Below are 26393 nucleotides of genomic sequence, written 5' to 3'. Positions count from 1 at the left end.
TTGGCTGTCCCAGTGATAGCATATGTGAGGCCTTAGGTTTCACTTACAATACCAGAAAGGATGCTGGGAGCTGAATTCGAAGCTGAATCTCATAGAGGTAGGATTTTGAGTGCAAGGTCAACACGGGTTACATAAGGATACTTTCAAATGGAGAATTAAAAACAAGTTTAATCTCCAGTATTTGAAAAAAAAAACTGGAAAGGAGATTGACTACTTGGACACAGTTATTACAATCCAATGGGAAATGACTGCAGCTGTTCTCTTGTAGCATAGGCTAGCCTCAGACTGCAGCCCAGGCTGGCCTTGAATTCCCTGTCCTCTTGCCATGGTTTCCCAGTTGTTAGGACTACAGATGTATGTATGCTACCGCCCCTGGCTTTTTACCTTTTTTCCTCCTCCTCAGGTAATGTTTCCATATTTCCCCTCAGCAAGAACACTGTTCTGGGTTATATATCTGACAGAACACCCTTCATCCTCAGAGTGACTTCCGTTCTCTCTCCTTTTAATATATTTATAAGTGTGTGTTTGTATCTGTCTGTCTGTCTCCAAAGGCTAGAGGAGTTGGATCTCCCTGTGGTCGGAGTTCTAGGCAGTTGCGAGCTGTCAACATTGGTGCTGGGAACTAATTCTGGTTCTGTGCAGTACATGTCCTTAACCCTGGAGCCATCTCTGCAGCCCCTTTCCTTTGTTTTATTTTTAGTTGCCACTTTCTTTTAACTTTATGCATCATGGACTTATGAGACTCCAAACTTCCTTTTGCTCAGAAGTTTCCCTGTACCCCACTTTCTCTTTGGTACTTGGGAACAATTGCTGTAGTCACTAGGTTAGTGTCATTTTGCCTTTTGATTAGGAATTTGGTTCTAGACAAAGCTCAAATGGCCAGGTGACATTCTCATTTCTAGTGTCTCCTGAGGAATGCTGTCCCTGGAGTCAAAAATCTAGGTTCCTGGAACTGAAGACAAAATTCCTTGTGTGGAGTCAGTTTCACATGCACTCCTCTACATTCCCACTCCATTTCTGTGGGGAGATCATGTCATGTAAAGTTGTGATTCAGCCTTCCATAGGCTCTGTGTTAAAAGATCGGTTAACATTGTTCTGACATGTATTATGTGGGTAGTTGTTGAATCTTTTTTTGAGAGGGAGTTTTGCTGTGTAGCTCAGAATAGCCTCAAATTCACTGTCCTCTTCCTGCCTGCTGGCCTACATGCCTACACCACCCCATCCATTTGGATTTTTTTGCTGGGTGGTGGGGTACAGGTTTTTATTTTTTTGGAAGGGGGGAACAGTCTCATTATAAAGCTGAGGCTGTCCTGGAACTCACTGTGTAGTCCAGGCTAGCCTTGAACTTGCACTCCTCCAGCCTTAGCCTCCTAAATGCTGGTATTCTGGTTGCATCAGTGTGGTGCGTGTATAGACTTTTTACCATTATTTCCGTAACAATATAGTATGGCAGCCACATAACATGTATGTTGTTGTATTATGATTTTTTTTGTTTTTTTTAGTTAGGGTCTCATGTTGCCCAGCCTTGCCTTTAAATTAATAGTTAGGGATTAAACCCCACCGTACCCCCATCCCCAGAGACAGGGTTTCTCTGTGTAGCCCTGGCTGCCCTGGAACTCACTCTGTAGACCAGGCTGCCCCCTAACTCAGATTCACTTGTCTCTGCCTTCTAAGTTCTAGGGTTAAAGGCGTGCAATACCTCCATCTAGCTCAGGGATAATCTTGGAACTCCTGATCTTTAACTATACTTCATAGGTGCTGAGATTTCATGTTCTAGGACCTGGCTGTGCTGTGCCAGGGATTGAACACAGGGCTTCATACATGCTAGGCAAGTACTCTGCCAACTGAACTACAGTCTCAAAACTGTTAGATATTTTGAGTAGTTGGTGATATCATATCACGATGTATATAAGTAATACACAGATAGAATATGGTTTTTACATATGGGATTTAAACAGCTGCATATTTTAGGGTCTCCAGGACACCTGGGACCCCAGGGAACATCTGTGTACTAGAATACAGAATCTTGGGCTGGAGAGATGGTTCGGTGATTAAAGACCTCTTTTGGTTCTGCAGAATGGAATTGGGATCCCTAGAACCCACATAAATATTGGGTGGGCGTGGCAGCTACTCTGTAATTTTAGCACTTGGGAGGCAGAGATAAAGGATCTGTTGAGTAAGCTGGCTAGCTAGACTAGCTGAATCTTCAGGCTCTCAATAAGATGGAGATCAATTAGGGGAGACTCTTGATAAATCAAATTCAGACTTCCTCATGAATGACAGACACACTGGTACCTAACGTGTGCCTGTGATGGCAGTCACTGCTTGTTAGCCTGACTACACCTGGAATTGACTAATACCCAATAATTTGGCTATACTTGAGGAATCTTTTTTTTTTTTTCTTAATTAAATCACTTGAAATACAAAGGCCCAGCTGGCTCCCTGGGATCCCCGAGTGGAATATACAGAAGGTGATAAGGACATTTTAAAGCTGTCTGGCCCCTTCAGGTCCCTCTGGCAGTTGATCTTGGCAAAGGAAATTTCTGGCTGTTACCCATGGAGTAATTCCAGTCCCCAGTGTGTGTCAGCATTTATCAAAAGTTTCAGGAGCTGGGTTACTGTGGATACTACTTCAGGGAGGGGAAGGGCTAGTTTGAGTGGAAGGAGGAATTCCAATATGCACTGCAAACAACTCAAGCATGTCCTCTTCTACCCTGTGTAAGGGGTGAAGCCAGGCCTTGTTTGCCAGGTGAGCACTCTGCACCACTGAGTGCATCCTGCCAGTGGCCGGGGTTCTGGCAGGTCACACATACCCCGATACCTTGTATCCTCTCAGACAAGGCAGTCCAGTGTGTGTGTGTGTGGGGGGGAAGGGGGGACAAGAGAGATGGGGGGGCAGACAGAGGCTGACCTGGAATTCCTTAGCCTTCCAAGTGTTGGGGTTACAAATGTGTACCCCATATCCACAGTAACTTTATACAGGTGTCCTTGTCACTAGTCTTGACTTTTTATACCCTTGGTTGTCCAGACAAACGGTTGGTAGCTCCACATGAGTACAGGTGTCCTGGCAAGGCAAACAGCAAGCATGCTATTTGTGGCTCTGTACTGAGATTTTTTTTAACTATACATTTTATCTGTGTGTATGATATATGTGTGTGTATGAGGTATGTGAGTGTGTGTATATGAATGGAATCAGGGCAACCTTAGGTGTAGGTCCTTGCCTTCTGCCTTGTTTGAGGCAGAGTTTTTTCTTCTATGTCTTGCCAAGCTTTCTGACATTTCCGGCTGCTTCTCTCTCTACTCCCCACCTCCCTGTAGGCACCTTGGATACTGACATGGCATTGCTGCTTCTGGTTTTTGCATTTCTGGGGATTTGAACTGAGATCTTCATGCTTGCAAGGCAAATGCTTTGCCTACTCCTCAGATTTCTAAGATGAGTTTCCATAAATACAAATATTCAAAGTTTCTACAGAAGTTCATCTCTTTGCTCTCCTTTTGGTGCTCATATGTCATGCAGACTCATTTGTGAGGTAGGTCTTGTCCTAAGTTCTTTATGCAACTGAAACAAGCGTAGAAAAAAATCGGTCACAAGCTCTTGCCACAAGAAGTCTACTTGTGCTCACAGAACTTAGGATCTTAATTTTTTTTCCTTCCTTTTTCTGGGGAGATTGGGTCTTATGTAGTCCAGGCCAGCCTTGAACTCTTGAGGATGACCAACCCTCCTGCCTCTACCTTCATAGTGTTGTAACAGGCATATGTTCCTGCTCCTGGTTTTATTCAGTGCTGGGGACAGGACACAGGGTGTTATGTATGCTAGCCAAGCATGTTACTCATTGAGTCAAATCATCAGCACATCCAGTGTCTTCTTTTTGCCACAGGGTCTTGGTAGAATCGTCAGACTGATATCTGTGCCTCTGCCTCCTGAGTGCTGGGATTACAGGTGTAGACCACTACCACACCCAGCTTGAGTGCAGTGTTTTCTCTACTATTCTTATTTGATGGTAGGTTGATGTTGCATGCCCAAACATATTGCTGGATGGGCCAGGTGACTCATTAATTTTTAGGAAATTCCAGCCACTTGACACATTGATATCTTGTAGTTGTTCAGTCTTTATTGTATGCCAGGGCCAAGGTGTTCTTCCTTTTAAGAAGAGCTTCATCTAGAAAGTGTCACAGGTTTGGTCCTTGTTACTTCAAAACTGACACTGAGTCTCCTCAGGGTCCATGTCTGAAACTGTTAGCAGTGTGCTGCTTTTCCTGGTCTGCAAGGTCGTTTAAGGTAAATGCCAGAGAAGCTTATACTACAGCCCAAGATTGTGCGGAACACAGTCTTGGTCTCAGTTCTTAAAAGTGACTGGAGACTGGCTTAAAAAGAAGAAAATTCTGTCATTTGTGGCTGTGTGGGTGAACACGGTGGGTGCTCTGGGTATTTCCACGATGGTGGTTCCACAAAGGATTAGATTATGAGGACTTTAACTTAATTAATGATTTGATCCATTGATGGATTCAAAGTTTTTGTAAACTATTGCATAGTTTATTTATATAAACTATGATGGGAGGAAGGCCACTGTGCATGTTCTTAGGGGTTGTGTCTTGTCTTAGCTTCTTGTTACTGTGCTGCTCTGCTTCCTGCCTGTCATTTTTGGAGAACCTTGTCTGCCAGAGGCTCCTGCTATAGTAGTGTTCTGCCCAAGCACATGCACCAAGCACCTCTGATCCCTTGGAAACTGAGCAAGTAAAAATCTTTCTTCAAAGGTTATTACTAATTTATGCCAGGCATGGTGGTCTTTAATCCAAGTACTTGGGGCTGGGAGACAGAGGCAGGGAGATCTATGAGTTTGAAGCCAACCTGGTCCACATAGTGAGTACCAGGTCAGCCAAGGCTGTATAATGAGACCCTATCTCGGACCCCACCCTCCCAAAGGGAGGGGTGTGTGTGTGTGTGTGTGTGTGTGTGTGTGTGTGAGAGAGAGAGAGAGAGAGAGAGAGAGAGAGAGAGAGAGGAAGAAAGGGAGACAGAGACTGGGGGGGGGGACTGACAGAGAAAGAGGACTGAGAGAGAGAGTGTGTGTGTATATGTGTGTGTGAGAGAGTGTGTGAGAGAGAGAGAGACTCTGTGTGTGTATGTGTGTGTATGTGTGTACATGTCACTCTTTGATGTGTGTGTGAGTGAGTACATACATGCCACTTTGAGTTTTCTCTTTCCACTGTAGGTTCAGGAATTAACACAGGCTGTCAGTCTTAACCCACTGAGCCATATTGCTAGCCGAGTAACTCCTTCTTGTAATTTGCTGCTAGGTAGCTTGTACCTGGGAAAAGGGATAGAAGGGTTTACTCAGAATACAAAAATTAATTTTTTATGAGGCAAGGTCTTTTGTATCCCAGGCTCGCCTGGAACTCATTAGCCAAGGATGGCTTCATTCATTACCTTCCACATGCTGGATTTACAGGTCTGGCTAATGTGCTGGGGATGTAACCAAGGCTTCATGAGCGGTAGGCAAGCATGCTGTCGACTGAGCTACATCTTCAGACTGTTATTTTTTTAAGATTTATTTTTACTCTGTGTGTGTGTGTGTGTGTATGTGTGGTGTGTGTGTGTGTGTGTGTTGTGCATACATAGGTCAGAGGCTCTCCTTTCATTCCCCTCTGGCCTCAGCGTGCACACATGCGTTTACATACAGCCACATACACAGTCTCATCCTGTACCACCCTCCACTGGTGCCTTATTGGTTGGTTGTGGTAAGTGGGTTCAGTGGGCGTACTGTATAACGTGGTGGTGTGTCGAGGCCTGTATTTCCAGCATGCAGTTCTGTTGTGTGAGGTATTGGTTCTCGTGTTGTACTGTAGCTTGTCCGTGGGTTTTGTACTACTTGTGAGTCGAGTTACAACAGCAAGTGCTTTTGAAAGTTCATTAGAGACTCGAGCTCCCTGCTTCCAGCCATCTCCCTGGAATGAGGAGTTTCATGTAGGTTGAAGGTTGTCTCCTGAACAGCCAGTGGGCATAATGTTTCCCTGGTCAGGGAAGCTCAGGACGTGGTGCAAGCTCACGAGTGTGCTTTCATTTAGTCCACCTCCACCTTTCATTTAGTCATTTAGAGCCCTCCACCTCGCCTGTCACACTCCTCACTAAATGCATTGCGGGTGTCTTTTTATTTAATTTTTATTATTTATTTATTCTTTTTTTGTGTGTTTTGCTTACTTGTATGTCTGTGCACCATGTGCATGCAGTGATCTCAGAGTCCCACATTTCTGGACTTCAGATGGTTGTGAGATGCCGTGGGGTACTAGGAATCAAACCTAGAGCCTTCTGAAGAGTAGCAGACACTGTTAACCTCTAAGCTGTCTCTGGCCCCTGCGTTGTGTAGTTTATTGTATTTTTTAATGGTGCTGAATGTGGAGTCCTCTGCCTCAGGAATATCAGGCAAGTGTTCTGCCAGTAAGCTCCATCTCTAAGCCTGGTCTGTATTTTTTTTTAAGTTTTATTTATTTTATGTATATGAGTACACTATAGCTGTCTTCAGACACACCAGAAGAGGGCATCAGATCCTATTACAGATGGTTGTGAGCCAACATGTGGTTGCTGGGAATTGAACTCAGGACCTCTGGAAGAGCAATCAGTGCTCCCAACCTCTGAGCCATCTCTCCAGCCCTGCCCGGTCTGTTCTTATTTGACAGGGTCTCACACCATTTCGCTCCCGCTGGCCTCAAAGTCAGTCTTTGCTCCTCAGTCTCAACTTGTATTGCACAACTTGTATTTGTAATCTTTTTTTTAAAAAGTATGATGTCTCTTGTAGCTCAGACTGGTTTTCAACTCAATACATAGCAGAGGATGGCCTTGAATGTCTAATCCTCCTTCCTCTACGTACTCTGAGAGCTGGGATTAGAGATTTATGCTACCATACTTGATTTATGTGGTGCTGGACATATAAGCCAGGGTTTTGTGCATCCTTTGCAAGCAGTACTAACTGTGGTAAAAACCTAAACACTTGGATTTTAAATTAAAAAAAAAACTTTTATTTATTTTATGTGTACAAGTATTTTGACTCTATATCTCTGCACCATAATCACCATGCCAATGGAAGCCAGAAGACGGCCATTTGATCCCCTAATCCTGGTGTTACAGAGTCAGTAGTTAGCCACTATGTGGAAGAGCTGCAAATGCTCTTAACTACTGAGCCATCTCTCCCACCCTTGTATTGTAATATTGTAAATATAAACATCATATTTCTTAAATGCCGCAGTATCACTTGGTCAAGTCAGCATCACTCAGCCAAGTCAGCTGTGTACACTAATGTGATAAGGATGGTCTGTGTCTCAACTTTTCTTCCTTGTCACCATTGATTGTGACCCATTCATATCAGTTAAATCCCTCCAGGACTCTTGCATGTGTATTCCACCCAGACTCCCAGGACAGAATCCTGTGTTTGTCAGTGTCAGAAACCTGAGAGAAAGATGCAAGGCTATTTTCCATGAAAGATGAATTTAGGCCTATTTTTCACAAGTTTCAGTCTGTGATCTGTCTGTGCCCCGTGGCTTTAGGTCTTAGGTGATGCCGAGCATCAGGATGCAAAAGCATGTGGTGATGGAGGTGGTGTGCCTCTTGGCAGTCAGAACAGAAAAAACACCTGAAGGGGCAAGGGGCAAGACAAACCTTCAAAGGCAGTCCCCAGTGACCTACTTTCTCCACAGGGATGGTTTATACTGATTTTCCACTTGATAGTACCTAGACGTGTCTAGGAAAGGAGCCTCTCGTAGCTGGGAGAGATGATCTAGACGGGCTCATTTAGGTGGGTGGCCCCTAAGTCTGCATAGCATATTGGTAAGGACTGGGTTTGGACTGAGATGAAGGAACTAAGCAGCGTTATTCATTGCCTTTTCCTGACTGCACATGCAGTGTGACCAGCTGCTTCATGACGTCACCAAGGTAGACTGTACCTTAGAACTGTGAACCAAAATAAACTCTTAAGTTACTTTGGTCAGGTTATTCTATCACAGCAACAGGAACATTAAGATATCTGTCAGGTTATGAATGCATCAGATGGAACCATCGATGAGGTCACTTTCTGAGCTTGCTCTTTTTCATTAAAATACTCTTTATGAGACTAAACCAGAGAATAAAGTCTCTGCTGGACTCTCAAAAGAGAGTTGACTTCCTTTGTAATACAATTAATGTAAATCTCTTTACCTTAGCCTCAGGCAGACTCTTCAGACTAGGGCAAAGAGCCACCAGTCTTCACTAAAATACAACAAAAACAGTCTTTAGGTCACGTACTGAAATTCTTCTCCACTGAAACCTCTTGGGCTAGGTCTGCACAGTTCAAATCATTCTTAGCAACATAGTCTTCTGTATTCATACTACGATAGCCCACTAAGCCCCACTTAAAAGCATTCCACTGCTTTCCAAATCCAAAGTCCCCAAATCCAGATTCTTCAAAACAAAAGCACAGTTAGACCTATCACAGCAATACCCTAGTCCCTAGTACCAGCTTCTGTCTTAGTTAGGGTTTTACTGCTGTGAACAGACACCAACCATGACCAAGGCAAGTCTTATAAGGAAAACATTTAATTGAGGCTGGTTTACAGGTTCAGAGGTTCAGTCCATTATCAAGGTGGGAACATGACAGTGTCCAGACAGGCTTGGTGCAGGAGGAACTGAGAGTTTAACATCTTCATCTTTTTTTTTTTTTTTTTTTTTAAAGACAGGGTTTCTCTGTTTAGCCCTGGCTGTCCTGGAACTCACTCTGTAGACCAGGCTGGCCTCAAACTCAGAAATCCACCTGCCTCTGCTTCCCAAGTGCTGGGATTAAAGGCGTGCGCCACTCACCACCACTGCCCAGCCTACATCTTCATCTGAAGACTGCTAGTGGAAGACTGGCTTTCCAGCAGCTAGGACTAGTGTATTAAAGCCCACTCCCACAGTGACACACCTACTTCAACAAGGCCACACCTCCTAATAGTGCCACTCCCTGAGCCAAGCATATACAAAGCATCACAACCAGTCTAGTCTAAACAGAAATCCCCAAGTTCAGTCACAGATACTGTCTCAAAAAATAAGAGCCATAGAGGAAGATACCAAAAATAGACCAAACATGCCTACACAGGTGAGTACAACCACATACACAAGTAAAGAAAAGTCCATTTATTTATTTTGCATATGTGTAATTAGGTATGCTCATGCCATATACATTGAGGCCAGAGAACAGTTTAAAGATCTGGGAGTGAAACTTAGGTTAGACTTGATGACAACCACAAAACACTTCATTGGAAAGCTGAGACTGGAGAATTGTAATTTTGAGACCAGCTTGGGCTATGAAGTATGACAATGTCTCAAGTTCTATCTCCACATAGGCTGAAAAGGAAACAATTAACTGCTTTTGGTAGGCCCAAAAGCAACATTTGTTTGGCCTGTCAAGGCAGGTGCCATAGTTGGCACTGTACTGCAGTCACCCACACATAACAATGTGAGTCATGTGATTTTACTGAATATCTTTCCCACTGTAAGGAACTTTGCTATTTCCTGTATTTAAGAGGCCCCAGCACGGATTAGCAAGAGATCAGAAGGACTAGATTCTAGGGATAATTGTAGTGGGCACTGTCTGTCTTTAGAGTCTAAATGTGATTTGTAGGACATTAGTTAGCCCAGCATTTGGGATTCACGAGCTGTAGAGAGCTGCATAGGGAGTTTGTGTGGGTGAGCTTGGCTGGTAGATGATGAACCACGGGCCTTCCAGAGCTGATGGAAATGCAATGCCACTACTTGTAGAGCACTTGTTAGGCTGGTGTTCTACTGGATTTATGAAATCTTAGCATTATTTGTGGGGAGAGAGCATATGCCACAATGTCATGTGGAAGTCAGAGGCCGGTATTCAGGAGTCACTTCTCTCAGTCTACCACATGGGACTGGGGATAGGTAGGACTAAGTTATCAGGCCTAGCAATAAGAACCTTTGCCTGCCCAGTCATCTCACTGGCTTATTTATGTGTGATGTTGGGGAGGAGTGGGAAGTGGGTAAGCTAAGCCCTGGGACTTGAACCTAGGGTTTGGCATGCTTGCTAGGCAAATGCTCTAACACTGAGCTACATCCTGAGCCCTTTTTGAAGTTTTGAGACAGGAGCCTACTAATTTGCCCAGGTTGGCCTTGAAGTCATTCTGTAGCCTAAACTGGCTTCTTTTGGCTTTAGCCTCCCCAGTAGCTGGGATTACAGGTCTGGTGTTTTTAAAAGATAACATTGTTATTTAGCTGCTTTGAAGTCTTTTTGCTTCTGTTTTGAAAAGTGTGGAGATTACAAAGCCTCCCTCATTTCATGGTCGTCCGTCTTTCTTTCTTTCTTTCCTTCCTTCCTTCCTTCCTTCCTTCCTTCCTTCCTTCTTTCTTTCTTTCTTTCTTTCTTTCTTTTGAACAAGTCTTTATTTACTGCAAGATAACAATAAAATAAAAAAAAAAGGAAATTTATTGCAGAAATGAAAACAAACTCTGGCTGGGCATGCAGCTTTAGTGGCTGTTGGGCACTTTCTTATTGTGCTCAGGAGTCCTAGGTTCTATCTCCAGCATCATAAAAAGAAGGACTTTGATGGCACATGCTAATTCTTAGAAGGTAGAGCCAACCAAGGCTTCCTGTTTGGAGGGATGGGGTGGATAAAGAGAAGAAAAAGACAAAATTGACACTTTTTTTTGAATACCTAATACTCTTTATTTAAAAAGGTAATCCATACTAAAGAGCCCAGCAGAGCCTGCCCATGATCCTGTGCCAGTATGAAGAAGAAAGGGCATTTATTTATATATAATCCTAGTGTTGCCAATCAAGATCCAAGACCCTAGTACTTGAAATGTGCTCTGAGTTTGTGTATGAGTGTGTATGTGAGTGTGTGCGTGTGTGTGTGTGTGCGCGTGTATGTGTGTGTGTGTGTAGAGGACAGAAGTTAATGTTGGATGTCATCTGTAATCATGCTTTACAGTATTATTTTTTAAGCTTTAGTTTTATTGTCACTTTGTTTTTGTCTGCCATGTGTGGGTACACTGGGAGGCCAGAAGAGGCCATTAGGTTCCCTAGAGCTGCAGTTAACAGGTGGTACGAGTTGGTGGATGTGGATGCTGGGAATTGAACTCAGGTCCTCTGCAAGAGCAGCCAGTACTTTTAATTGGTCAGCTATCTCTCTATTTCTCATCCATCCTTATTTCTGAGATAGGCTCTCTTGCTGAATCCAGAACTCTCTAGTTTGATGAGAATGGCCAGTGAGCCTCCCCAGCACTGCCCAGATTTACATGTGGGTTCTTGTGCTTGCATGACAAGCACTTTACTGTCTGAACTGTCCCCAGTGGGTGGGTTCTTTCTTCCCCCCCCCCCCTCTCTCTCTCTCTCTTAGGTTTTAAAGAAAATTTAAAATAGTTTATTATTATTATCATCATTATCATTATTATATGTCTTATATGAGTGGGGTTTTTTGTTTGTTTTTTTTTTTTTTTTTTTTTTTTTTAAGACAGGGTTTCTCTGTGTAGCCCTGGCTGTCCTGGAACTCACTCTGTAGACCAGGCTGGCCTTGAACTCAGAAATCCGCCTGCCTCTGCCTCCCAAGTGCTGGGATTAAAGGCGTGCGCCACCACCACCCGGCCTATGAGTGGGTTTTTGCCTGCATGTATGTGTACCACTTTTATGTCTGGTGTCCTCAGAGGGTATTGCATCCCCTGGAACTGGAGTTACAGATAATATGAACTGCCATGTGGATGCTGGGAATTGAACCCAAGTCTTCTGGTAGAACAGCCAGTGCCCTTAAGACACCTAGCCATCTCTCCTGCCCTCAGTTCCTCCTTTTCAAAAAAATAAAATACCTGTCAATTCTTGTTCTAACTTCTGGGTCAGAGATGATTATAGCCAGTGCTAGTTCTCTTTTTGTGTTGCCATCTTGTCCCAAACCAGTTTTCAGTTTGCACTTCCTGTGTGTGCATATGCAGGTCTCTCTCCTTGTCTGCTTGATTTTTCTTGTAGTACTTATGAAGTAATATATCAGTTCTTTTTTTGTTATGATTATATTTCCCCATAGGACTTCTAGATCTTTACAGAACAGGATATTTTCTGTCCTTCCCTGATCTGCTCATGCCTACCACAGGAATAGGACTTCCTAATAATTTGCTGAAAGAATTAAAGAATAAGCCAGACCTGAAATAAACCAGTATCTCCAGTACCTCCAGTAAATGAAATAGAAGAGGTAAGATTATTTGTAATAATGTTTTTATTTTAACCCATGTATTGAAAATACCATTTTAATACATAATAAAAAATTCAGATGCATACTTTCTTTCCAGACATGTTTGACTTATGTTTATAATAAATGAGATGAGTAGTTCTAAAAGATTCAGAAGCTGGGGGTGTAAATTAGTGGTAGAGTGTATGTTTAGCTTGAGGCCCTGGGTATAGGCCAGTCATACACACACAGGGCAGGGAATTTAACCTCATGGTATAGTTCTTGGCTCATATGCCCAAAGCCTTGAATTCTATCCTCAGCACCACATAAACCAGGCATGGGGGAACACATCTGTAATCCTAGTAGATGTGAGATAGAAGCAGAAGGATCAGAGGTTCAAAGTCATCCTCACTCACATGGTGAGTTCAAGGCCAACCCTTGTATCACAGTATGACATTCTGTCCTTAAAAGAAGAGGGAAAAGAAAATAAGTAGATTCAATAGATAAGCTATTTCAAACTTGTTTTCTTTTCTTTCTTTTTTTGTTTTTAAAGAAAGGTTGTCTTTATGTAGTTGAGGCTCTTACAGTCTTCCTGTGTTGGCCTCTTAAGTGCTAGTATCATCAGTGTGTACTGTCAGGCCCTGTGCCAGACATACTTCAGGGTTGTCAGAAAGTAGTCATGTTGATTTTTAAAACTATTTCAATTTGAGTTCTTAAAATTAAGTCATAATATTATTGAAGTAGTGACTCCTGAGTAGTGCTGTGGTGGGCCCATATCTTGTCGTCATGTTAGGGAGCAGCAGCAGTCACACGACAGACTCAGCTTCATCAGTTCTCAGTTCATTTCCAGATTGGGTGATACTAGACTGGTGACTAGTGCTGCCTGAATGTGGGTGTTTCAGTGTGGGCAGCGATCTCTACTGTGTAGGATGGTTACAGTAGCAGGTGAGCTTATATAGGTAAAGGTCCTAGCACAACTTCTGACAAAAGCAGTAAAGGTCAATTGGTATTCGTACGGCTACTGTTAGTGAGTAGATGTTTGCTGGTGGGTTTCACATATATTATCTGCACAAGAGTGAGCACTACTGTGTGATGTTTGATGACTGACGTTCGATGTTGTTGATTAATGATTGATGTGAACAGGACTCCATATAACCCTGTATTAAGAGGAATGGAGATTGCCTCTGTCCACTTAGATTCATAAGCTGTCCCGAAGTGATCTTGGCATCAGGGAAGGGAGTGTTCAGGCACATTTCACCATCAGCATCACGGGATGGCAGCCATTGATTTGTCCCATGGTAAGTCCTTGTTGAAGCTCTGTTTCAGACTGTTTTAGGTCTCTCCTGCACAGCAAAGTCCAGTGGGTAGGACTTTAGTACTTTCGTGTGTTCATTTACAAAGAGCTGAAGTGGGCTGTATAATAGTGGCTTGTGATTTAGGGCCCCAGTATGCTTGCAGAACAGATGTTGTATAATTGTCATGAGTTCTGTCACCAGGGACAATACAAAGTCATATGTTTCTTTTTATACTTTATTTTACTTTATTTATTAGTGTACGTATGCATTTGTATGAGTGTGGGTAAATGTAGAAGTCAGAGGTCTTTGGGGGGGGGGTCAGTTCTCTCCTGCCATGTGAGATCCTGGGATCAAACTTTGGGCATCTAGTGTGAGCACTTGCATTAACCAGATGTGCCATCTCACCAGCCCCAGAGTCAACGTTTTTTATATCTTAAGTTCCTTTATCTATAAAGTGAGAACACTCTTTCTCAGTTGGCAGCACAGTTCCTAGCTTGCCCTCTGGCTCCAGGGGAGGCGTAAGTGCTGTGGCATTTCTTGGTAGGAATATGTATTTATGTGGTTTGAAGAGTGTACAGATGGCAGGGGAATGTCATATTGTCGTGGAGTGACTTTATGGCATGTGGATGTGGGATTAAGGCAGCTCTGGGATTTTATGCTCTTTCTTTCCTATCAGGCCTTCTTTCAAGAGAGCCTATCTACGTCTACGAAGCAAACATAGAAGTGGAAGGGACGGTGACTGACAACCAGGCAAATTGTTACCAGGTAAAGAGAGAGGATATCATTCTACCAAATACAACTTTTTCATCTGTGATCTAGAACCATTTCCTTCTAGAGTCTAGAGTTTAGACAGACTCAGTCTCTAGGGCTTCTTAAAGGAAGTACAATCTCACTAGTGAGTGAAGAGTTGAATTTCTCTGAGGAACAGCCTTGCAAATCCTTCTAGCATTTCTGTTATTGTTTATTAACGTGTTTGCTTGGCTGGGGATTGAGCCAAGGCCTTTTTAATCCATGCTCAGCACATGCTTTACTACTGAGCTCTGTCCTCGACTTCACTAATTTTATAGATAGAGTGGCTATATAGCCTAACCTTGAACTCGCTGTATAGCCCTGGCTGGTCTCAGCCTCCCTCTCCAGTGTTGGGGATCACAGACATGGGCCCCCATTAATCTTGAGCTTCATTAATAACTGTATGTCTTTTGTTTCGTTGAGTGCTCTTACAGATGGTAAGCAGGTGAGAACACCCTTTTCTCAGAAGATCTATTTATCTGCTATCTACAGTTTGCTTAGGAATATGCTTCAGTGAGGCAGTAAGAACAGAAGAACTTCTAGCCTGGCTGTGCTGCGGGAAAGCATGCTTACAAAGTCAAGTCATGCAACAGTAGAAGGGCAGCAGAGAGTCAGTGTAGAGAGAGAAGAGTTCCTGGGGCCACTGACCCTGCAGCTGCGTGAGGCTGAGCTGAGAACCATGTGTAGGGATTAGGTCCACCTTCCTAATTTTCCATTGAGTACTAGGAAGACTGTTACTTGGCTCAAACCAACATGTATGTAATGGTTTAGGATTCAGTGACCTTCGATGATGTGGCTGTGGAGTTCACCCCGGATGAGTGGACTTTACTGGACCTGACTCAGAAGAATCTGTACCGAGAGGTCATGCTGGAGAACTACGAGAACTTGACTTCAGTGGGTAAGGCTTCCGGTGTCCCTCGTTACCTTTATGGTACAGATACATGTTACATGCATGCTTCTTAATGTGTTAGAGACTGATCATGTTAATTAGGAATTTAGTGGAATGACAGATCAAATCAATTTTTAAATAAAACTTTTGTGTGGGAGTGGAGGTCAAAGAGCTCACACCTTTAATCCCAGCACTTGAGAGGCAGAAGCAGAGGCAGGTGGACCTCTTGAGTTCATGGCCAGCCTGTCTATATATCTAGGACTATATAATGAAATCAAACTAAAAAATAGCTTTTTGAATTCGTGTGTTTCTATGCATGCACGCACATGCAGAAACTATAGAAGGGCACCAGGTGTTTTCTTCTATCACTACCTATCCCCTGAGACAGGCTTTCTCCCTGAACTTGGAGCTCTTGTGTCTTCCAGACACCAAGCCCCGACAATCCCTCCCGAATTTCCCATAGCACTGTAGTTGCAGGCACATTCTAGACCATGCTCAGCGTGTTATGTGGGTCGCTGAGATCCTGACTTAGGGCCTCGTGATTGTGCAGCAGACACTCTTAGCCAGCAAGCCATCTTCCCAGCTCCAACAAATAACATTCCTGGCATAATACATAAGAATCTACAGTTGTAAATCTTTTTATTTTTCCTTTTTTTCTTCTTTCCTCTCTTCCTTTCTTTAAAAAATTTCTTTTTATTTTTTGAGATTAAAATACAATTAGACCATTTTGCCATTCCCTTTCCTCCCTCTATACTCTTCCTAGGTCTCCTTCCTCCCGTATATTCCTTGCTCTCTTTCAAATTCATGGTCTCATTTCATTGTGTGTGTGTATTCCTAACTACATAAATGCAATCTGCACAGTCCACATAGTATTAGGTGTGTGTGTGTTTCCCCCCTCCCAGCATCCCGTAGTTGTTTGTAGTTCTTTGTGTGAGGTCGAGGCTTGTGAGCTTCCCCTTCCCACATTAGCATGTCTGTTAGTGTCCTCCTAGTCTAGCTTCTGCTTAAGCAGTCATGTTGCTGAGACTTCTACGTAGCTTCTGATATTACAAAGAGACAGTCTCACAGCAAACTCCTCGATCCTCTGGCTTTTATAATCTTTATACCTCCTCTTCTAAAATGTTCTCTGAACCTTAGGTGCAGGAGTTGTACTGTACATGTATCCATTGGGACCAGGCTCTACAACTTTGTATTTGATTCATTGTGGTTTTCTGTAATGGTTTCTGTCTGTTACAAGGAGGTGTTTCTTTGAAGAGGGATGAAGACTACACTCATCTGTGGGTGTGAAGACACATGTTTAGAAGGTAGATGGGTTATGCTGGTTTAGTAAGGTGGGCACTGTAGGTTCTCCAAGATCTCCAGCATTAGGTATAACTTCTCTCTTGTCAAGTGGCTCTTAAGGCCAATTAGAGAGCTGTTGGTTATATGTGTCAATTTTGTATCCTATGGTTATTATGCCATGCTGGTTGTTGTGGTTCAGAGATGCTTGGCTGGACTCTTGTTTGCTTCCCTGTTTTGGAAGCTTGTATGGCACCTTCTGGTACCATGCAAGCTAGTCCTCGGGAAGGAAACATTCAGATCGGCTCTAACTCAGAGGCCTACAGGCCTGTGTCGGATGTGAATGGTGTCTTCACCAATAGGAATGTAACCTTCTACCTCTGTGAGACAACCAAGGGTGGCAGCAAAAGTGTGTACTATTTTTGGAATATAACATTTTCAGACATCCTTACTGTTATTTTGCCCTCCTCCCTCCTTGTGTATTTCCTCCCTCCCTCCTCCTAGTTAAAGCTCCTCCCCCTCCCATCTCAGATCACTTACACTCAGTTACTCTCCTCTAGTATTGCCCCACACTCCTGACTCTGGCAGTGGTCCTTTCTACATTCCTGCCTTCTGCAGTTTCTCCAGGTTGTATACTCACATCTGAATGAAGATTTGGAGCTAGGAGCCTCAGATAAGAGAGAACATGTGTCTTTCTGGGTCTTGTACCTCACTCACTGTGATCCATCCGTTTACCTGCAAACTTCATGATTTTGTTTTTTCTTCACAGCTGACTCGTATTACATAAGTTATGTGTACCACATTTTCACTATGCATTTGTTGGTTGAAGGACACTTAGGGTTGTTTCCAGTTCCCAGCAATTGTGCTATAGAGCAGTGGTGAACATGGTTGAGCAGGTATCTGTGGAGCAGGATTTCAAGTCCTTTAGGCATGTGCCAAGGAGTGGTATAGCTGGGTCATATGGGAGATTTACTTTAGCTTTTTGAGAGTTCTCTACACTGATTTCCATAGTGGCTGCAGCAATTTGCAATTCTGTCAACAGTGATTGAGGGTTCCCTTCCCCCTCATCCCCTTCAGCATTTGTTATTGGTTATTTAGTTGATCTGTATCATTTTGCGTGGGATAAGATGAAATCTCAAGGTTTGATTTGCTTTTCCTCAGTGCAAAGGGTGCTAAGCAGTTAAAAAAAAATTTTTTTTTTCTGTGCATTTTGATTGCATTTTCCCCAGTCCTAGTTCCTTCCAAATCCTCCCCAGTGATGGACATTAAAAACATATTCCTCAGCCATTGTTTTCTTTGAAGAACTCTGATTTTTTTGTTTCTTTTCATTTTTTCTTCTTTATTATTTTAAAATATGCTCTGTTTACATAGCTCAGGCAAGTCTTGAACTAAAACTCATAAAGATCTACCTGCCTCTGCCTCCAAAGTGTTGGAATTAGATGTGCCACCACATCTGTCTTCCTTTTCTCTTCTCCATTTCTGTTTCATCTTTCCTTCCTCTTCTACACTTCCCCCTTCCCCTCCTCTTTACTTTACCCTCACTGTGGCCTTCTATTTGGAAACAGAATCTTGTGTGTGTAGTCCAGGCTGGCCTCAAATTTGGAATTCTCTTGTTCTCATCTTCCCAAGTTAAGGGATTTCAAGTTTCTTACACCGCTGTGCTCAACCTAGTAGACTTGTATTTTTGTCAGGAGTGCATGCCTGTTGTACTGTGCTGTGCATTCATTGTTGGATATGAAACCCTAAGGCGGTGCTTATCGTAGGAAAATGTTCTACCCTTGACGTACAGCCCTTCTGGAAAGTGTACATCAACTTCCATTTGGCTTTCAAGAACTAGAACAAACCAGTCCTTTTAGGACCTGGGAATGGTGTTTCTTCTATGGTGCTAGAGCTTGTTCTGAGAGTCTTACATGTTAAGCTACATCCCCCCTTCCTCCCCATATTTGAATTTTAACTCATTTTGAAAGAATTACCTTGCTTTTGCTTGAACTATGATTTCCTTGGCCATAAGACTGTTTGTCATCTCTTGGTCGAGCCCCTTCCACTCATACATATTTCTGTATATGCAGGATGTCAGTTCTTCATTCCTAGTCTGACGCCCTGGTTGAAACAAGAAGAGATCGAGGTGGTGGAAAGCACTGTTCCTCAACGTGAGTATTCATGGAGAAATCTGTTTTGACAAGCTTGGTATTGTTTTGCAACTGTAAATTTTCTTACAGTGTGTACTGGCCTCAGAAGTTGAATCCATTTTTTTCTCCGTGAGATAATCTACCATATCACATAGTCTGCTGTTTCTGTGTACTTAGGCATCCCTATGGTCTTACAGCCTGTGAGTTCCCTTTCCTAAATTTAGCATTTCAGTATTGATTTTCCAGAGCTTTCTGACTTTTCCTGTTGCTGTAACTGTCACAGGGTCAGTTTGTATAATTCATTACATAAAATGGTGACTCTGCTTTTTTTATTAGTTTTTGTTGTTCTTTTTTTTTGGAGGTACTGGGGCTTGGGCCTGTGAGGCAACCATTCTACCTACCGAGCAGTCTTATTGCTAAATTTTTAACAAAACAAAATTCTTAAATCTCTGTGCAGTTGTACTGCTGTGCAGTACATATCACCGCACGTGTGGAGGTCAGAGAACAATCTCAGGGTCATATTCTTTTTCCACCATGTCACTGCCAATGCTTGAGCTTAGGTTTGCAAGTTTGCTGACAAGGTGGCCTCTATCTTATATTTTTAGACCAGATCTCTCTTGGAGATCTGGGGTTTACTGACCGGGCTAGGCCTCAGGGAATCTGTCTGTCCCCACCTCTCCAGCACTCAGATTATGAGTATGTGCCACCATGCTGGGCATTTTAAAGTGGGTTACAGGGTTCAAGCTCAGGTCCTTATAATTTACCAACTAGCCATCTCCCCGTGCCGCTTGCTTTTTCTGTTTTTTTGTTGTTTGTTTTTGTTAGTATAATTGAAAGAGTCTTAGAATTATATAGCCCAGGCTACTCTTGAACTTAAAAAAGATTCTCTGACTTAGCCTCTTAGTGTTAAGATCATAGTTGTGTACCATTATGTCTGCCTGTCTGTATTTTCTTACCTTTTTGGTTTTTAACCTTAGCTATTAATGGCTGAGGCAACTTTCCAGCATTCATTTACTTTTTTAATGTGCTTAATTTGAAAAGAAGGACAAATGAACCTTACTCTCCAACTCCTGTACATACCATTCATTTTCTGAACTTCTTATGTTTCTCTTTCCATTTAACTTAAGAATTGGAACTACAACCTACAATTGACGATTCAGAGCTTGAGAATTATTTTAGGATGCAGAGTTCCAGTGCAACAGAAATGGTAAGATCAGCAAGGACTTTCTGTTTCCTACTCAAGGAGGGGGTGCTTTGTAGTAAATCAGAAAAAGGAGAGGGATCTGAGATGAGTAGGATGCACCTGAGAAGAACTGATGTTTCTGAAGAACTACCTGGAATGTCATGAATTGGGAGAGTCCCCACATATGTCATACAGATTTTTTGTCTCATAGTTCCCACAAATATGTATTTCCATATATGCAATTAGATTTGCAAGTTTTAAGCAGTTTTATGGAACCACTTTTTTTTAGTGCATATAATTAGTCATCAAGATTTTGGCAAAAGGATCTGTCATTCAGTTTAGAAAAACTAGAGGTCAGGAAATTGCATGGAAAAGAAACTGTAAAGTTCATTATGAACATCAAACTGTTTTTGTCTTCAGGTGGGTGATTCATCCCTTCATGAACAATCAGGAAACCACAATGAAGGGGACCTATGTGACTCTAAGCCATGTGGAAGTGTGTTGGGTGAACAATTATGCCTTAACACAGAGGTGAGCATGCAAAGTCAAGGTCAAGGATACAGTTCTGAGTGTAACTGGTATGGGAAAGACATTCTTTCTTTGCTCAAGGAAACCTCTACTGGACAAAACGTTTCTGAGCTTAATCAGTGTGGAAAACTCTTCAGTCTGACTCCAAACATCATGTACCCGAACACTAGCACAAATGAGAAGCCCTTTGAATGCACAGACTGTGAGACAGCCTTTTTTAATCAGTCTTACTTTCAGCCAGATATGAGGCCTCACAATGGAGGAGAACCCTATGACTGGAGTAAATACGGGAATGGTTTTATTCATCCTACAAGCCTTGCTATGCATCTTCCAATTCTCAATGCAAGAAACCCCTACAAATTTGAGGAATGTGGAAAGGACTTTCAGTATTTTGCATGCCTTAATAATCCCATGGGAATGTGCACTGGAGAAAAATTCTGTGACTGCAAAGAATGTTGGAAAGCCTTCACGGTTTCCTCACACTTAACTCAATATGTATCAATTCATACTGAAGAAAAATCCAAAGTATGTAAGATATGTGGGAAGTCCTTTGCTAATTATTCTCGACTTTCTGCACATGTAAAAACTCATAATGAAGAAAAGCCCTTTGTATGTAAGGAGTGTGGAAAGGCCTTTAAAAATATGTCATACCTTAATGATCACGTTAGAATTCACACTGGAATAAAATCCTACAAATGTATGGAATGTGGGAAAGCCTTCCTTCGATGGTCAGGCCTTACTGAACACATAAGAGTTCACACTGGGGAAAAACCTTACGAGTGTAAGGAATGTGGAAAAACCTTTTCTAGATCTACTCAGCTTACTGAACACATAAGAACACACACTGGAATCAAACCTTATGAATGTAAGGAATGTGGGAAGGCCTTCACTCAGTACTCGGGCCTTGCCACACATGTACGAATTCATAGTGGAGAGAAGCCCTTTGCATGTAAGGAATGTGGGAAGGCCTTTACCAGGACCTCTGGCCTGATTCATCATGTGAGAACTCACACAGGAGAGAAGCCTTTTGAATGTGTTCATTGTGGGAAAACCTTCATTACTTCCTCCCATCGCACTAAACATCTGAAAATTCACAGTGGCGAAAAGCCCTTTGTGTGTAACATATGCGGGAAAGCATTTATATATTCCACATCCCTTAACATTCACATGCGAACCCATACTGGAGAGAAGCCCTATATCTGTAAGCAGTGTGGGAAAGCCTTCGCTGTTTACTCGAGACTAAGGAAACACAGCAGAGTTCACACTGAGGAGAAGCCCTATCAGTGTGAGGGTATGGGTGTTGCTATTTAGCCCGTCTGTTGCCACCTTTAAATATTGACAGTGACACCAAAGATCATCAGACTAGTCTTAACTGCTTCGTGTGGCTTACAGTGGCTCACACTGGCCTTAGACACCATCCTAATTTTATGAAATAGGATATTTAGGTGCCCCCTCAAATTTTTCTTCTTTTGGGTAGTGCTGAGGATTGACCTAGAACATCACACACACTAGGCAAGCACTCAATCACTGAGCTAGCTTTTCCAGTTACCCTGGAACCTTTTCATGGATATCTGAGTCTGAGCATCTGTGGGATAGTTGAGGCCAGTATATAAGGTGGCTTCATTCTGATGCTTGACTCTTCGTGATCCTAACATTTCTAAATGCTATGAAATAAAACAGATTTAGTCCTTTTGTTGGCTGCCAGTTTGGCTTGTTAATGTGAAAATTCACTGCAAGCCAAGATAATACAGGACACAGGTGGATTGTGGAAAGACACTCCTAGGCAACTACTCTCTGACTCCATTGATTCTGATGAGCATACCAAGAAATAGTTCCTATCTGTTCTTAATAGCTAGTCTATTTACAGATGTTAACCCTGTGATCCTTTATAATATTAAAGTCAGTTCTGTCCCATCTTTTGGATCCATTTTGGATTGAAGTGACAGTAACTTTGTCCGTATTCCTCAGTTTGGTTGAGATTGATGATCTGAGGATAGAACTGAGGTCTTGTGGATGCTAGGCAAGGACTCTGCCACCAAGCTACATTCCTAGCTGGCTTGTCTCTTTAGCACAGATGTCTCAGTTACTGTAATATGGATAGGCTGAGAGTTTTTTAAGGTACAGTTATCTTTTAACAATTTCTTCTTAGCTTCAGTGTTCTCCCCTTTCATATTTTACTAAAAGCACTCAGGAGGAACCAAGTTGCTCCTTTTGAACACTTTAAATACAGATAAATTTCTGATTCTATTACTCTCAAGTTCTAACTTCCACACAAAATGCTAGAATACAGATCTGCTTGGTTCAAGATCACTATGTATCGCTGATTGGTTTTTCTTGATGTTCTAATAGCATGTTCCTCCTTCCTAACTAAGGGAGTCCTCACCAGAATAGCCTCTATCTGTCACTCAGTTTCAACGCTACTTGCATGTGTTTAAGTGTTTTTTTGTTTTTTTTTTTTTTTTTTTTTTTACTGCACTGCCACAGTACCACAAAACACTACAGTCTGCGCTGGCAAAATGGCTCAGAAGGTAAAGGTGCTTGTGAGCAGGAACTGAGTTTGATCCCAGGGACCCACATGGTCAAAGGAGAGCATGGACTGCTACTTCTGCATGCATACCACACTTGCACACACATTATACACCACAAATAATAACACAAAACAGCATAAACCAAGTTGCTTTAAAAGCTCCCTTTGAAAGAAACAAAATTTTAGGTGAGCATAGTATTGGGTTTTATTACGGCATTTTCATATCTATAGATCATTGTACTTCTCATTAGCTTACCACTTTTAGGTAAACTTTAGGGCTGCGGGTTTTGCTCAGTGGTAGGAGTCCTTGCCTAGCATATGAATAGCTAGTTTTTATCTCCAGCAGTGGACAGATCATATACAGCAATTTATTTTCTCACACAAGAATAACAGCATGGGAGCTAGTGAGATGGCTCAGAGGGCAGAGCTCTTGCCCTGCAAACACGAGGACCAGAATTGGCTTCTCAGGACCCGTCCGAGAGCCTGGCGGCCATGGAGGCTGCCTGTAGTCCCACTGTCTGGGAAGTAAGACGGGGATCCTCAGGCCATTTGGGGAGTTAGGTTACTTGAATCCATGAACTTTGGGTTCAGCAAGAGACCCTGCTTCAGTAAATAAAATGCAAAGTGATTGGGGAAACCCAACATTACCGTCTGGAGTCCACATGCCGCATGCAAATGTGGAAACACCAACATGCACATGCACATACATGAAAACAAAATAACAGCATTTTTGGCTTCTGGAGTAGACTCTTCCTGGCATGCAGTCACTTTCATATGACAAAGCCTGAAAATGAGGTTGTTTTTTTTCCCTCTTCTGATAAAAATTGCAGCGTTGTGGGATGAGGTTTCTACTCATTGTCCTAGACTATCTAAATGAAATTCTAAAGACCCTATCTGAACAATCATGCTGAAGTTTAGATTTAACATGAATTTGAGAGGGTCATAGATTCTTTTGGTTTCCCAGACAGGTAATCATATTTGTAGATAATGATGGTATTTTTTTTTCTATTTTAGTTGTTTCCTTACATAAATTAGTATGATGTCCAGCACACTAGTGAAAGTAGTAAAAGCATATTTTCTTTAGAATTATAATGAGGTATGCTTTCTATTATACTGATTTGCTTATTAGGATAGAGGGTTTTTTTAATATCTGGATTTTGCATAATGGTTTTATAGTATTTCTTTATTTGTGAGGCAAAATTCCTCTTGGATTCATTCATTGCTTTCCCTGTATCCTCTGAGATGACCATAGTCATTTGCTGGTAGCACTCAAGTACCTAGGATTTCATTGTTCCATAATAATAAATACTGGAATGATTAAAAGGACTCTAAAGGCAGTCATTTATTAATAATTATATATTAGTTGTCTGATGTTAACTCTAAATTCTTAGATATATTCAACTTAGACATTAAGGTTCATTTTTGTTTTGTGTGATTGCTGAGGATCAAACAAACCCAGCTGAGGCAAGCACTCTGCCACTGAGCTACACTCGTGAGCCCAATGGATCCTTTTACTACTTAATATTGATTATACTTACTCACATAATGATATTGTCGTAGATATTCCTAACATTGGCGTATAATTTTTCCTTCTATGTAAGAAGAAATGGAGTAGGGATAAGAAGAGTGCCTGTTTTGCAGAGCACTAGACTGTGGTTTCAATCCTCAGCACCACCAAAACAGCCAGATTTTAAATGAATTGACTGGTTTTTAGCTGTAGATTAGATCAGTGTCAGAGACTGCAGTGAACGTGCTTCTCTCCTTTCCTAAATTCTACACCTGTTCAGTTATCTTCATCTAGAATAATTGATACTGTTTTAGGTACCCGTTTTCTATTACCTTAAACTGTTTAGTATCTTTTATGTTAATAGGACACCTAAGATTTACAATATCATTTAAAACTTTTGAGTATATTTTTCTAGGCATGGTTTCATTTTCACATATGAAACAAATTTATTTTTTTTCTTGTATTCCTGATGTTTCCTGGTTGTATAATTAATCAATTTACTTTGGGTCTGCCTTGTATTCTGCAGTGATTTCTTGTATTTAAATTGAGTTAATCTTCGATCAGTATTCTTTTGGAGAGTATTTGTCTCAAACTACAGCATGTTGCCTCACACTGTAACCTTAGGGATTGGGAAGCCAAGGCAGGAGGGTCACAGATTTAAGGGTAGCCTCAGCCTGGGATACTTTGTGAGATACTTAAAAAGACAAAACTAAAAAATAAGACAAGACAGATGTACCCAGAGGAGGACCTGGGGTCCGGTAAATAATTTGGGAGGGAAAAAGTTTGTCTTGAAATATTTAAATTTTCCTATATAGTTTTTATTCCATTGACTGACAGGTATTTATATGGCTATATATTTTAATTTTCTTTTTGTATCCTTGGTTAAAAAAACATTTGGGGGTGGGTGCTAGGATTCAAACTGAGGGCTTTACACATGCTAACCACTGACCTATAACCCAGGTGTAGATGTGTCTTTTATATATACTTTAGTTACGAGTTTTAAAACTCTGATTACTTGAAAAATCCTGATTAACAATTCTTTTAGACCATTATGTATAATGCAATTAGTAACACAGTTGGATTTTTAGCAACTTTTTTCTTCTGTATTTGTTGCATGTACCTTTTCTGTAATGATATTTTCACTGAAATTTTACCCAATGCTTGAAATTTATGTACTCCATTTACTTTTTAGTTGCTATTCTAAAACATTAAATCCAGTTTTAAAATAAAATGTGTTACTATTGTTTCTTTCTGAATAGACTAGAATTGATATTACAGAGGATTTGCTAATATATTTGCTTAAGAGACATTAAATCATACAAAGTAGGGTTTAGCTGAAAGGAGTGCTGTTCCCCAACACCCCAAAGATAGTAGTGTGCTACTCAGGCCTATTAGAGGTGATCCTAATTCATGGTGCTAGGATGCAAAATGTCTGTTCACTAGGACTGACCAACCATTAGTCCAGTCCCCAAAGAAACATGCCTCTAACATGCAGCTCAAGGGGGCAGAGCACAGTCACAATGGATGTTAAGTTCTGGCCTGCCATAAAGTTCCCAGTTTTTTTTCTTTTAAAAACAAACAAACAAACAAAAAACTCCAAAACAAAACTGAATTCTGACAGCTGGGCAACATGACCCTGGGTCACATCTATTTGGCAAGGACAACATTGGTGTACTTTAATCCTGGTAATACTTTTGCTGTGTAAATCTTCCATCTGTCCAAGTACCTAGACTTGTAGTTTCCAGTGCCTGTTTAAATTGTTCAAAGTTTAATCGGGCTGGGACCTAAATGCATAACTCTAAGGTGTATATAATTTAGTAAAATCTTATATTCTAGTTCAACTCTTATTTGGGTATTAGCCCCAATTGACTACGTGCTTTAGTAAAGAGCTTTTCCTTGAGCTCTACATGTGCAGTGATTTTTCGCTGAGAAATCATATTAGCATATTGTTTCTATAGCAACACAAGGCCCTGATTGTGCAAATTCATTGCAGAGAGGGTATGTGGGTCTCTTGACAGACTACCATTGCAACCTGTGATGATAGATTAGGGCCGTAAAATCTTTTAAGTTCACCAGAAGGTGATTATA

At 41.7% G+C, this 26393-nt stretch overlaps 1 protein-coding gene across 3 annotated transcripts in view; it reads left to right on the top strand.

Moving 5' to 3' along the window:
• The window catches only part of LOC114618064 (zinc finger protein OZF-like), a 30546-nt gene extending 5010 nt beyond the window's left edge, over positions 1-25536 (top strand). Inside the window, exons 3-9 of one of the 3 annotated variants that reach the window (XM_028763686.1) lie at positions 12040-12204; positions 13324-13478; positions 14152-14240; positions 15036-15162; positions 18501-18581; positions 19688-19767; positions 20164-25536. In XM_028763686.1, coding sequence (XP_028619519.1) covers positions 13454-13478; positions 14152-14240; positions 15036-15162; positions 18501-18581; positions 19688-19767; positions 20164-21582 — 1821 coding nt within the window. In that variant the 5' untranslated portion in view covers positions 12040-12204; positions 13324-13453 and the 3' untranslated portion in view covers positions 21583-25536. The remainder of the gene's footprint in view (positions 1-12039; positions 12205-13323; positions 13479-14151; positions 14241-15035; positions 15163-18500; positions 18582-19687; positions 19768-20163) is intronic. The other 2 variants (XM_028763687.1, XM_028763688.1) reach the window with 2 other exon arrangements.
• Positions 25537-26393: the final 857 nt, after the last annotated feature.

The sequence above is a fragment of the Grammomys surdaster genome, unplaced genomic scaffold (genome assembly GCF_004785775.1).
Source record: "Grammomys surdaster isolate TR1022 unplaced genomic scaffold, NIH_TR_1.0 140, whole genome shotgun sequence".
Taxonomy (NCBI): domain Eukaryota; kingdom Metazoa; phylum Chordata; class Mammalia; order Rodentia; family Muridae; genus Grammomys; species Grammomys surdaster.
Note: the sequence above shows the minus strand (reverse complement) of the source record. Positions and strands in the feature narration are given on the sequence as shown.